The 14,259-nt window shown below is 32.3% G+C and overlaps 1 protein-coding gene across 1 annotated transcript in view; it reads left to right on the forward strand.

Moving 5' to 3' along the window:
- LOC117121132 (MAM and LDL-receptor class A domain-containing protein 1-like) overlaps positions 1-14,259 on the forward strand; it is a 31,267-nt gene that overhangs the window by 8,854 nt on the left and 8,154 nt on the right. The window contains exons 4-13 of the mRNA XM_033266233.1: positions 1,222-1,329; positions 2,395-2,541; positions 2,708-2,992; positions 3,425-3,532; positions 6,053-6,199; positions 6,368-6,715; positions 7,465-7,572; positions 12,920-13,069; positions 13,232-13,496; positions 13,529-13,584. Of these exons, the coding sequence (XP_033122124.1) occupies positions 1,222-1,329; positions 2,395-2,541; positions 2,708-2,992; positions 3,425-3,532; positions 6,053-6,199; positions 6,368-6,715; positions 7,465-7,572; positions 12,920-13,069; positions 13,232-13,496; positions 13,529-13,584 (1,722 nt within the window). The remainder of the gene's footprint in view (positions 1-1,221; positions 1,330-2,394; positions 2,542-2,707; positions 2,993-3,424; positions 3,533-6,052; positions 6,200-6,367; positions 6,716-7,464; positions 7,573-12,919; positions 13,070-13,231; positions 13,497-13,528; positions 13,585-14,259) is intronic.

Genomic DNA, 14,259 nt, shown 5'->3' on the forward strand with positions numbered 1-14,259 from the left:
AATGTTCGGCATAGTACCAGGTATCAGAAATGGCCACTGCAAGACATTTTTAATGGTGGGGTGTACCTGCCAGACACCCCCTTATAGTCCGCCCCCGAAAATTGACCTAGATCAGCTTGTGAGTTAACTCGATAAAACCTACTGGAAAATGTTCGGCATAGTACCAGGTATCAGGAATGGCCACCACTAGACATTTTTGATGGTGGGGTGTACCTGCCAGACACCCCTTCATACCCCGCCCCGAAAATCGACCTAGGCTTGTGAGTTAACTTAATGTAACCTACTGGAAAATATTTGGCATAGTACCAGGTATCGTGATTGGCCACTGCCAGACATTTTTAGTGGTAGTGTGCACCCGCCAATTCGGGTCGCACTATTCGGGTTGTCAAATGTATAGTCATGTTTATTGTATTGATTTTGGAACGTTTTGTCCGGGACCTGCATGCATATAAAGTCGGCGTGCCTTTGACCAATGATGATCCGACCTTCATATTTCTTTTTATTTTAGATACACATCCGTTTTCAAAGCGGCGCTTTCTATTTACTACTAAACTCTACTTTTCTGTAATACAATTATTTAAAAACGTCCTTTCAAGTTCATTGCAAAATTCAAAATCATCTGGATAGGTTGCATTACATTCCCGTAAAGATGTGTATTAACGGACGTATTCCGGCAATAATGACATTTCGATCTGTTAGCTGGCCTTAGACTCGAATAAATTCTTTGTTCTTATGCAAATGTTTATTTTCTTTTACAGCGACCAAACATAGCTTAACCATACTCGTAACCGTAGAGCACAGGCTTAGGGAGGCTAATAAATTCAGTTGCAAAATCAAACATTATTTTTTTTAAATACATCTCACAGACATTGCGGTAAATCAAAATGAGAACAGCATAACATTGTCTGAATGAGAAGCAGAACTTGTAGTGGGGTTGAAAGCCAATTTTACAGGGACAGTTTATTATCTGGTGATGGGTGTTGTACACGCCATCAACTTTTTGGATTAATTTGTCCACAATCAAACAAATTGACAAATGGATAGATATATTTAATTGTTTCCTAGATTTTGATAGCCTTGCAGGTTGCAGGTTCGTATCACGACAGATATTTTTTTTTCATGTAACATTAAAAAGATTAAATTTTCATGTTTGACACAATTATAATCAAGTTCTTATTCGAGAAAGTATTTAATTAATCTATTTTTAATTTATAATTGAAGAAACTTGCGATATTAACTGCATGAACGGTGGAGTTTGTGTCACTTTGGATTATGGTATCGAGAACTGTCAGTGTATGACTGGTTTTGTTGGACCAACATGCAATATAGGTGAGCTTTTACAGTTAAGGCTTAAATGTGGATTACACATGCAGCTAAATATAATAGTTATCCTAGAGTGCAGAACATTGTTAACATTTTATACAACATGATTACCATGTAAAAAGATTAGACAGTATGCATTTTATTTAATTCAGTTAGACAGCAACATAATTATGTATGTTTTAGTGTATTTTATTGGTTAGCTTTTAATATTTAATGGCTATCTTTACGTTTAGTGTTGGAGCTCAGCAACAGTAATCATGATAAAAATTCTGTGAAAACGTATAGGTTTACCACCTGGGCTTATCCTCTATCATGCCATATGAATAAAGCAGGACTAAAGGTGCATTAACATGATTCACACCAAATCCGAATTTTCGGATCGGGACATCTGCTCAAGCGATCAATAAACGAATCAGTGTGTAAGAAACAGGGACGCTGCAGCTCAGCCCTTCGAAAACGCGGCCCGAATTTCTGTTCGGATCCGATGTGAATGCAGCTTAATATAAAACATTTACAATTAGTTAACAGCAAAAACACTCAGCAAACGTTAAGATAGATGTGAACATCAGTCATGAGCTTAAGTTTGCAAATGTGATATTACATATTTTTAGGCAGATATTCTAGTATTATTTAATGGCACAGTTTATTTAATTCTTTAATTAATTTTAACATATTAACATTATTGTATTCAAAGAAAAACGTATTAACTTATTAAATAAAAGCATGTTGTAAATCTTTCAGGTATTAGAAAATCGTCTTTAGTTTGAATGAGAATCTGTCAAATGCATTAAATAAGTTTTGAAGAAGCTAATAATGTAATATTATAATATTTAAAACTACAAATATAAGATGTTTTGGTAGTTACTATTAACATGTGAATATATGCAGTTGATACCTGTTCAACTTCATGCTAGTTGATCTAGAAACTAGATGATTATTTTGTATTATCCAAAATGTTCATACCAAATTCTGCTGATCTTTGGTAGAAATAGGGTTCCCGGAACTCATTATCAAATATTGCTGGTAGAGGAAAGTATAGAAGAATTTTTGTTGTATTGTGCATTTCTTTAGATCAAGCCCAATGTGATTTCGAAGATCGAAACCTTTGTTACTTTGTACAAGATGAATTGGATGACTTTGATTGGATAAGAACATCTGGATCAACACCCTCATTTCGTACTGGCCCTGATTTTGACCACACATATGGAACATTACAAGGTATCATAGTTGACATTTTTCATTCATAAAATCTAAAATGAAATTGTAAAATTATCAATGAAAATATTGCAGAAACTGCATAGTAAATAAAACAAGATAACACAATTATAAATAGATGTAAACAAAAATTCTCTGAAATCGAAACATTTATTTCATTTGCTTACAGGTTTCTACATATACATTGAAACTTCAAGTCCGAGAAACCTCAACGACATTGCTCGCCTTTGGACAATGTCATATCCTCCAACAAACGGCACATGTGTCCAGTGGTTCTACCACATGTACGGGACCACTGTGAACACAATGAGTGTGTACATAGTCAATACAGCAGATACTCTTGGTACACCTGTGTGGTCAATAAAAAACGAGCAAGGAAATGTTTGGCGACGTGGACAAATTTTTGTGGAAACAAGTAGTGCCTACCAGATAGTGTTTGAAGGAATTGCAGGAAGTAGTTATACAGGAGATATTGCTTTAAATCTGTCTCTTATACACATCTAGATGTGTATAAAAGTTGAGAGTTTTGAGCAGAAATCGGCTTTACAGGATCTAACCCCCAGACAATCTCTCGCATACTAATGACTGAAATGCTCAGACATTATAGAAGCAAAAGTTAGCCTACATACATATAATTAATAATAATGCACATTTTGTCAAAACAATACTACATTTACCTACTACCGGTGACCACCTTCTATTATGCCGGTGATAATATAAATACGAGAAATGGTAATTGAAGGATCTTGAGCTCTACTCTTGATGAGGACAAAAATGTAATTTAAAAAAATGTTTTTATACAATTAGTATTATTTGTGATGAGAGATGATATTCTATTAATACGAACATTATATTTAAATAGTTTATGTTTAATTTCTATTTGAAGAAACGTGTGATATTAGCTGCTTGAACGGCGGAGTCTGTTTCATCTCAGATTATGGATTCGAAAACTGTCAATGTACGCTTGGTTTTGTTGGACCAACATGCAATATAAGTAAGTTTTTACAATCATAAAAGGTGAATTAATTTAATTCTTCCATGGGAGTAGGTATTGAGCAGTTTCATCTAAAAAGATTTGTATAAAGAATAATTTATGTAGCCTATATCCATTGGCATGCCATGTTAAATTAAATATGCAGGACAAATAGGGAAAATATCAATAATTTAAAAATCGATTTACAGTAAACATTTAGAAAATATTTAATTAATATAGCAAGCATGACATTTTTTTACATGCTTTTAGGGTGAAAATTAAAATGAAAATTCCTGTGAAAGTACACTACATTATTTACTCTATGTTAGTTATTTAAACATCTTAATTATATACCTTAAACAGGATGAAAGTTAAGTTATTTTCAATTCAGGATGTTTTGAATAATACGCCAATAAGCACTAGAGGTTAGCGTCACGGCGTGACCGTCACTGCGTGACATGTGAAAATCACCATTTTATAGCATTTATGAATTATAAGTATATAAACAGAAAATTGCTCAAACATGAGCAATATGGTAAAATAAATACAATATTATCTGAATGAATATTCGGAAACAATTTAAAACCTTTACATAAGAAGCCAGGTATCAAGTCAATCAGATTAAGACGTCATTGATTTGAATGCAAATCATCTGATAATGTAAAGTAATTAAATGTATTGTCTTAAAACACTCTACACAATTACTTAAATGCATGATGCTTCATGATCCAAAACCAATAATGTTTATTTATCACACAATTGAAAGAATAGCATAGGAAAATACCCTTATAGAGGCTAAATGTCACACCGTGACATGACAAACTTATAAGCATTTTTCTCTTGGCTTATTGAAGTTCTTCATTAAAATGAACATGATTTTAAATTTCGTGTGAATGTCCTTCAAAATTTAGCAGAGGATTTTAAAAATTCAGTCACTAGTATTTAAATAAACTGAAAAAAGTCACTTTTTTGTCACAGCGTGACATAGAAAAACTTAGGTTTTTGCTGGATCAATGGTCCATAAAGTAAAAAAGGTTTACAAAAAATTATTTTTCCTGGTAAACAGCAATATGCGGATTACTAAAATCTGCATTTAACTGGAAAAAAAATTTGGGAAGGCCTCAATATCTTAATAATAATTTTTTTAAATGTTGTTCTTACGCTGTGACGCATAAACAGCGTGACAAAACAGAAGTATTTTTTCCTCTGTTAATTAAAGTTCTTAAGTAAAATGAACATGATTTCTTAGTAGGTATTAATGTTCTTCAGATCTTAGCCATACATTTTAAAATTTCATCTAGTGGTATTTGAAATAACCTAAAAACAATCACTTTTTACATCACAGTATGACATCGAGAAACATGAGAGAGCAGCTTAGCTTAGTCGGGATCGGCTTATCTGGTGGTAGCCACTGTGTGTGCGCTGAACCGTCGAGATCTCTAGGTCCTCGGTTCAATTCCCATCGCTGCCTCTCCTTGTGTTTTTCAGCTAGAGGGCTGAAATACAAGTTACAATAGCGCACCGTCTTTCGGATGAGACGTTCAAACCGTTGGTCCCGTGTGCATCTATGGCCCATGTGCACGTTAAAGAACGCAGTACACTGAAAATTCCGTGAAAACGCATAGGTTTAACACCTGTTAAATATCCTCTATCATGCCATATAAATAAAGCAGGACTAAAGGTGCATTAAGACGATTCACACCAAATTCGAATTTTCGGATCGGGACATCTGCCGAAGCGATCAATAAACGAATCAGTGTGTAAGAAACAGGGACGCTGCAGCTCAGCCCTTCGAAAACACGGCCGAATTTCTGTTCAGATTCGATGTGAAGGCAGCTTTATAGGAAGATTACTAAACATTTACACAAAAAATAGTTAACAGCAAAAACACTCAGCAAACGTTATGATAGATGTAAACATCAGTCATGAGTTTAAGTTTGCATATTTTGTCCTTATGTTATTAATGATATTAAGACAAAGAAAATAAGATAAGGACAACATTAAAAAAGAGACTATTATTTAATAATTATTTTAAATTTAAGCAGATATTCTAGTATTATTTAATGACACAGTTTATTAAATTCCTTAATAAATTTTAACAACTTTGGCTAGGTACTGTAAAATTGGGGTCAAATATAAGTTATAACATATTAACATTATTGTATTAAAAGAAAAACGTATTAATTTATTAACTAAAATCATTTGAAGTTGTAAATCTTTCAGGTATTAGAAAGTCGTCTTTAGTTTGAATGAGAATCTTTCAAATGCAGTAAATCAGTTTTAAAGAAGCTAATAATGTAATATTATATTTAAAACTTCAACCATAAGATGTTTTGGTAGTTACTATTAACATGTGAATATGCAGTTGATAGCTGTTTAACTTCATGCTAGTAGATTTAGAAACTAGATGATTATTTTGTATTATCCAAAATGTTCATACCAAATTCAGTTTATCTTTGGTAGGAATAGAGAACTCATTATCAAATATTGCTGGTAGAGGAAAGTATAGAAGAATTATAGTTGCATTGTGTATTTTTTTAGATCAAGCCCAATGTGATTTCGAAGATCAATACCTTTGTTACTTTGTACAAGATGAATCGGATGACTTTGATTGGATAAGAACATCTGGATCAACACCCTCATCTCGTACTGGCCCTGAGTATGACCACACATATGGAACATTACAAGGTAATACAACATTGACATTTTTCATTCATTAAATCTAAAATAAAATTGTAACATTATCAATGAAAATATTGCAGAAACTGCATAGTAAATAAAACAAGATAACACAATTATAAATAGATGTAAAAGAAAATTCTATAAAATGGAAACGTTTATTTCATTTGATTACAGGTTTCTACATATACATTGAAACAAGTCCGAGAAACCTCAACGACATCGCTCGCCTTTGGACAGTGACATATCCTGCAACAAACGGCAGATGCGTCCAGTGGTTCTACCACATGTACGGGGCCACTGTGAACACATTGAGTGTGTACATAGTCAATACAGCAGATACTCTTGGTACACCTGTGTGGTCAATAAGAAACGAGCAAGGAAATGTTTGGCGACGTGGACAAATTTTTGTGGAAACAAGTAGTGCCTACCAGATAGTGTTTGAAGGAATTGCAGGAAGTAGTTATACAGGAGATATTGCTTTAGATGACGTCAAGATCACCGATGGAGCATGTGTGCGAAATGGTATTATACAGGTTCAGCTTCTTACACTTCACAGCCATAAACAATGTTATAATCCCTGTTGTCACCTTATATATTTACCAAACGTTACCATCCTAGGTCCGATGCAACCTGTCATATTTCCATCTAGCCCTTCCATAGATCTATTACCACTTAGATAGCTGCATCCGACCTGTAACCTTATCATTATATATTTTTGCAATAATTGTTCTCCACGTGCAATCAAATTGACGATTGAATCATTAGATTTTGAAGAAATGAATCGTGGTTTAAAATAACACACAACATGAATAGGCATAGTTGTTATTATTTAATATTTATCTTTTAGGTGGGTTATCGTTATTTTGTTAAGTATACTCTCTATTATGCCGGTGATGATATACTTACAAGTTGAGAGTTTTGAGCAGAAATCGGCTTTACAGGATCTAACCCCCAGACAATCTCTCGCATACTAATGACTGAAATGCTCAGACATTATAGAAGCAAAAGTTAGCCTACATACATATAATTAATAACATTTTGTCAAAACAATACTACATTTACCTACTACCGGTGACCACCTTCTATTATGCCGGTGATAATATAAATACGAGGAATGGTAATTGAAGGATCTTGAGCTCTACTCTTGATGAGGACAAAAATGTAATTAAAAAAAATGTTTTTATACAATTAGTATTATTTGTGATGAGAGATGATATTCTATTAATACGAACATTATATTTAAATAGTTTATGTTTAATTTCTATTTGAAGAAACGTGTGATATTAGCTGCTTGAACGGCGGAGTCTGTTTCATCTCAGATTATGGATTCGAAAACTGTCAATGTACGCTTGGTTTTGTTGGACCAACATGCAATATAAGTAAGTTTTTACAATCATAAAAGGTGAATTAATTTAATTCTTCCATGGGAGTAGGTATTGAGCAGTTTCATCTAAAAAGATTTGTATAAAGAATAATTTATGTAGCCTATATCCACTGGCATGCCATGTTAAATTAAATATGCAGGACAAATAGGGAAAATATCAATAATTTAAAAATCGATTTACAGTAAACATTTAGAAAACATTTAATTAATATAGCAAGCATGACATTTTTTTACATGCTTTTAGGGTGAAAATTAAAATGAAAATTCCTGTGAAAGTACACTACATTATTTACTCTATGTTAGTTATTTAAACATCTTAATTATAAACCTTAAACAGGATGAAAGTTAAGTTATTTTCAATTCAGGATCTTTTGAATAATATGCCTAAAAAGCACTAGAGGTTAGCGTCACGGCGTGACCGTCACTGCGTGACATGTGAAAATCACCATTTTATAGCATTTATGAATTATAAGTATATAAACAGAAAATTGCTCAAACATGAGCAATATGGTAAAATAAATACAATATTATCTGAATAAATATTCGGAAACAATTTAAACCCTTTACATAAGAAGCCAGGTATCAAGTCAATCAGATTAAGACGTCATTGATTTGAATGCAAATCGTCTGATAATGTAAAGTAATTAAATGAATGTCTTAAAACACTCTACACAATTACTTAAATGCATGATGCTTCATGATCCAAAACCAATAATGTTTATTTATCACACAATTGAAAGAATAGCATAGAAAAATACCCTTATAGAGGCTAAATGTCACACCGTGACATGACAAACTTATAAGAATTTTTCTCTTGGCTTATTGATGTTCTTCATTAAAATGAACATGATTTTAAATTTCGTGTGAATGTCCTTCACAATTTAGCAGAGGATTTTAAAAATTCAGTCACTAGTATTAAATAAACTGAAAAAAGTCACTTTTTTTGTCACAGAGTGACATAGAAAAACTTAGGTTTTTGCTGGATCAATGGTCCATAAAGTAAAAAAGGTTTACAAAAAATTATTTTTCCTGGTAAACAACAATATGCGGATTACTAAAATCTGCATTTAACTTGAAAAAAAATTTGGGAAGGCCTCAATATCTTAATAATAATTTTTTTAAATGTTGTTGTTACGCTGTGACGCATAAACAGCGTGACAAAACAGAAGTATTTGTTTCCTCTGTTAATTAAAGTTCTTAAGTAAAATGAACATGATATCTTATGTATTAATGTTCTTCAGATCTTAGCCATACATTTTAAAATTTCATCTAGTGGTATTTGAAATAACCTAGAAACAATCACTTTTTACATCACAGCATGACATCGAGAAACATGAGAGAGCAGCTTAGCTTAGTCGAGATCGGCTTATCTGGTGGTAGCCACTGTGTGTGCGCTGAACCGTAGATATCTCTAGGTCCTCGGTTCAATTCCCATCGCTGCCTCTCCTTGTGTTTTTTAGCTAGAGGGCTGAAATACAAGTTACAATAGCGCACCGTCTTTCGGATGAGACGTTCAAACCGTTGGTCCCGTGTGCATCAATGGCCCATGTGCACGTTAAAGAACGCAGTACACTCTTCGGAAAAGAGTATTGGATTTTCTCCTGGTGTATTGTCCAATCACCACCAGAAGGACCCCACTGGAAATAAGTCTTCTTTTAGACTTTCGTGGGCTATCCTTGGTGTTTACACAGAATAAATCCAATCCAAAGTAGATATTATGAATTCAATGGGCCGTGAAATATATGTTTTTTACAAAAATTTAACTTACAATTCAATTCACTTTATTTGATATTCACCTTAAATAAAAGGGTATGGTCAAAAACCAGGCACAATGCAAACAATGAAAATAAAAAAGGGAAAAAGAAAACCAATGTAAAAAGTTAATAACAAGAAAACAGGCGATGGGGACAGAACCAAATAATTTGATCCCCGTCTTTAGGTCGAAGCCTCAAGAACAGTAAGCCTTTTAAATGCAGATGTAAAAAAAATCAATAACAGGTGTGATGACATCATATTCATCAGAAGCCATAATAAAAAGAATTTTTTCTACACTTGACATATGTTCGGAGTTTTCATAATAGGCCTATTCAAGTTCGGTGAATAGCTTGTTTCGTACATCATGGTAAATTGGGCAGCAAATTATAAAATAAAATTCATCTTTAGACTTCATCATTTTTACAAAGGGTACAAAGTCTGTTTCCAGCTTTAGTTTTAGAAATTTATGTTTTATAAAGGAGGGAAATATCCGTGGGAAATTGTTCTAGAGGGAAAACCTGTCTCTTATACACATCTAGATGTGTATAAGAGACAGCATCTCAGATTCCACTCTGATTTTCTGAAACAAAATGTCATCTGCATATATGAGACTGTTCAGTGGTTTTCCATTAACATTTACAGCGTTACATGAATGATCAAAAATGTAAGTTAAATCAGAAAGGAACATATTGAAGAAAAGGGGGCTGAGGAGACAATCTCATTTAACCACAACAGTAAAATCAAAAGGCTTTGTTACCATTCAGTTTAATTTAAGACGAATTAAAACCTTTGAATAAATAAACCAAGCAATTAACCACGAACCCCGATTCTATAATGTTTGAACATTAATCCATTTCTCCACACAGTATTGAAAGCTGCCGAAAAATGAATAAAACAAACAAGGATATGAGTTTTTACTAATGCGGTTACGGTATATATTTATCGAGAGTTTTTAAGAACTAAAATGTGGTCGCTTGTTCTCGCTCCTTTTTTTTTTTTTTTTAATTTGATTTTTTAGGAATTGATTGCTTTTTATCGGCTAGGCGGCAGTAAGTCTGTTGAGAAGTATGATGCAAAAAAGCTTACCATGCTGTTACTATCCCATTTACCAGCAGACCCTTCAAAAGGTATTTTGACGGGTTGGCGAACCAGGTTTTGCCAGAGTCTTTTTCTCTACTTAAGATTCATTATCACAGCAGGCATTGCTAATTATCAGTAAATTAACAGTATAGTATTTAAAAACCAGGCTGAAAATTCATAAATGTTTTGCATTTTTATTACCTTAGTTGTAATTTAAAATAAAAATCATAATGGATATGTTTTTGAATTTAAAAAAATCAATAACTTATGTTAGAAGTTACAAAATAATCTTTGATTTAATTGTGCTAGTATTTCTATAAAATATTCACATTTCATTAGCTTCCCTGTCAATCTTGTTACAAAATCCCCTGAAGCAGTAATTAATAGAGATAAGAAGTGATCAGCAAAACCTTGTTCAACAATTGCAATTTTAGAATGGGGAAGTTTCCTCGAGAAAAATTACTTCCAACTGCAATCCTCATGTGCATTTGATAATAAGTTGTCGTTTGAACTTGATTTTATCATTTCATTTTTTATACCGTCAATTCCGGCAGATTTACCATTATTTAACTTTCTTGCAGCACCCATAACTTTCCATTGAGCAAATTCCTGATTATGTTTGCCAAAGTTAGGTTGATTATCTTTGGGAGAGTTAAACTTGTTAATAAAATGTTCAAATTGTTGATTTTTATGAGGTGTGTGTATATTCATTATGTTGGAAAAGTGCTCTAACCAAACTTTGAGATTTTGTGATTCGTGTTTTTTTTTGTTTTGTTTTTTTTTTTTTTTTGCAGCAGTGATAGATAGTCTAAGACACCTGACGATAATATTAAGTAGAATAATTGTTATTTAAGGAGCACTTATTGTTTTATTCGTTTTTGTTTTATTCCAGAAACTATAAAAACCAATATAGAAGCTAGCTTAAGTTCAGACACACGTATGTCATAGCCGGAAATAATAATACTCGTTTCAAACACTTAATATTGTCTCTAAATCTATAATCATTTTATTATGTCAGAGCACCACCAATATTTTTAACAAGATTTAAACAATATACCAATAGGCATCTTGTTAAATTAAAACTCATAAGCCTTCTGCAGATTGTTTTTTTTTTTCTTGTTTTTTTTTTAAATTACCTATACGATTACTTATTCGTCTTTCTAAATGGACAAAATATTGATGTTATAACTAAGCACTATATTAAGAAAAAAATTATCAATGACAAAATCAAAAGTGTAAACAGAAAGTCCACTAATATATTGTTTGCAACACATTTCTCAAGCAAATGTTCTTTCTTTAGCGACCTTTAATGTGCTTGGCTTAACCAAACCGTCTAAAATAGAACAGCTGGATGTTGACTGCAATGTAGATGTAATCGCGTTACAAGAAACAATAAATGTAAACATAACGAAGATATTAAGTTAACATTAGGAAACAATTTTTTTCGAATAAAACAAAAAAAAGTAGCTTTATTATTTAAGAAAAAAATAACAATATAATATCATCAGCTGGAAGCAAATTGCTAACAATAGTGCCTATCTTGATGTTGAACTAAAAAGAAAGAAAACACAAAGGCTGCATAATAAACTTTTGTAGTCTAACAAATTCTGTAACAGTTAAAATTACATGAGCATTTTATTAACATTAACATGTAATTTACAACAACGTCAGAACTTATTTATACTTGGTAGTTTTAATGCGAAAATTAATAAACATTGCGTTTCGAAAATGACAATGGACTTTTTTTACAGTAATATTGGTTAGTATGCACATTGTAAAAATATAAACAATAACAGAAACAAATTACTCAGATTTATCGTTGACCATAAACTTTATATATGAAAAGCAGCTTTCAAATACAGTACAAGGCACATTCACAACGCATATTTATCGTAAAGATCAGATAAAAGGAAAAACACATCTTACCAGTTTATAACCAGATTGTTAATACTTCAGAGCGCATAGGGGAACTTTTACACACAGTGATCAAAATTGGCATGTTATAGATTTGTATACGATGAAATATATAGAACTATTAATTAACAGTTATTGACAAAGATGTATTATTATTACCATTATTGCTATTATTATTATTATTATTATTATTATTATTATTATTATTACAAAATTGAAAGAAACTGCAACTTATATTGTAAAACTTAAATAAATTTAGGTGTCGAGTTGAAGAAGTTGAAGTTGAAGAATAATGTAAGATATTGTTTAAAATATCAAATCAAAGATGTTGTGTAGTTATTTTAACATAGAACTAATTTTGAGGGCCAGTTCCACTCCATAAAAGTGACATTTGTGAAGTACATGGATTTTTTAAATCAACTGAAAATTTCATACCTAATTCATTAGATATAAGATAGGAATAAGATGAAACATATTGCCAAAAATGCTGGTAATGGAAAATGTAGAATATTTTCAACTATTAAAGTTATTACTTGCGTTATTCCAACCAATGTGACTACTGCAGTTAATTTAATTTTTTCTTGTATAATTAGCAACGCAAACCCAATGTGATTTCGAAGATCCATACATATGTTACTTTGTACAAGATAAAACAGGTGATTTTGATTGGATAAGAACGTCTGGATCAACACCAACATCAGGTACTGGTCCTAGGTATGACCACACTTACGGAACATTACAAGGTATTAAAAAGCTGACATGAATTTATATTTCCTAAATTACATTGTATATTTCTAATGAAAATATCTAAAACTACAAACAAAATAAATAAAATAAACATCAAATAGATCTATAAAAAAATCTCTATTACACCGGAACATTTATTTTCTCAATTTTGCTTACAGGTTCCTACATGTACATCGAAACTTCATATCCGCGATACAACAACGAAACCGCTCGTCTTTGGACATCGCCATATCCTGCAACCAACGGTACATGCGTCAAGTGGTTCTACCACATGTACGGGGTCACAGTGAACACACTGAATGTATACATAGTCAATACAACAGGTACTGTTGGTGCACCTGCGTGGACAAATAGAAACAACCAAGAAAACCTTTGGCGACTTGGAAAAATATCAGTTGAAACAATGAGTGCCTTCCAGATAGTGTTTGAAGGAATTGTAGGAAGGAGTGTGATACAGGTGATATTGCTTTAGATGACTTTAGGATCATTGATGGAGCATGTTTGAGAAACGGTAAAATACACCTTCATCATTTCACAATTCACTACACAATAAAAAGGTTATTATCCCACCCATTTGTATCTGACCTTTACCACTTACGGCATTCACCGATCGGCATTTTGCCACCCAGCTTTTTGACAATTGTTGTGAACTCAGGATTTTACCAGACCTCGCATTACCATCCAAGGTCCGATGTCATAATGAAGGGAAAAGAATGCAAGATCCACGAAATTACCAACACAGACCCAACTTAACTTGGCCGCAATTTACTGTATATTTAAGAAATACTGTATCACCAAAAGAAATTTGAATGCAAAGCCAAAATTAAAGTGTTTTATTTCGTTGCCTTTGCTATTGATTTTTAATTTACAATAATAAAAAACAGCAATAATAAAAATAATATTAATAAAAAAGGCAAATTTAAAAATTAATGATAATAACGATAATGAACAATAATAACTTAATAATGAAAATACTGATTTTTAGTCCATAGTCCATTACATGGTATTCGTGTCAAAGGCGCCTTTGTTCTTTACCGCTGATTCGATGTTCTTTTTTTGTTTCGTGTGTGAATGTTGCTTTACTTTGTATTTTTTGTCAGTTGTCCTCACACTGAGGAAGAACACAGGAGTGTTTGAAATATTTGTGATTTAATAAATTATATTGCTTCTAGTATGTTTACAACTC

The sequence above is a fragment of the Anneissia japonica genome, unplaced genomic scaffold, assembly GCF_011630105.1.
Source record: "Anneissia japonica isolate Jap-2015-1 unplaced genomic scaffold, ASM1163010v1 scaffold708_len118720_cov121, whole genome shotgun sequence".
Lineage (NCBI taxonomy): Eukaryota > Metazoa > Echinodermata > Crinoidea > Comatulida > Comatulidae > Anneissia > Anneissia japonica.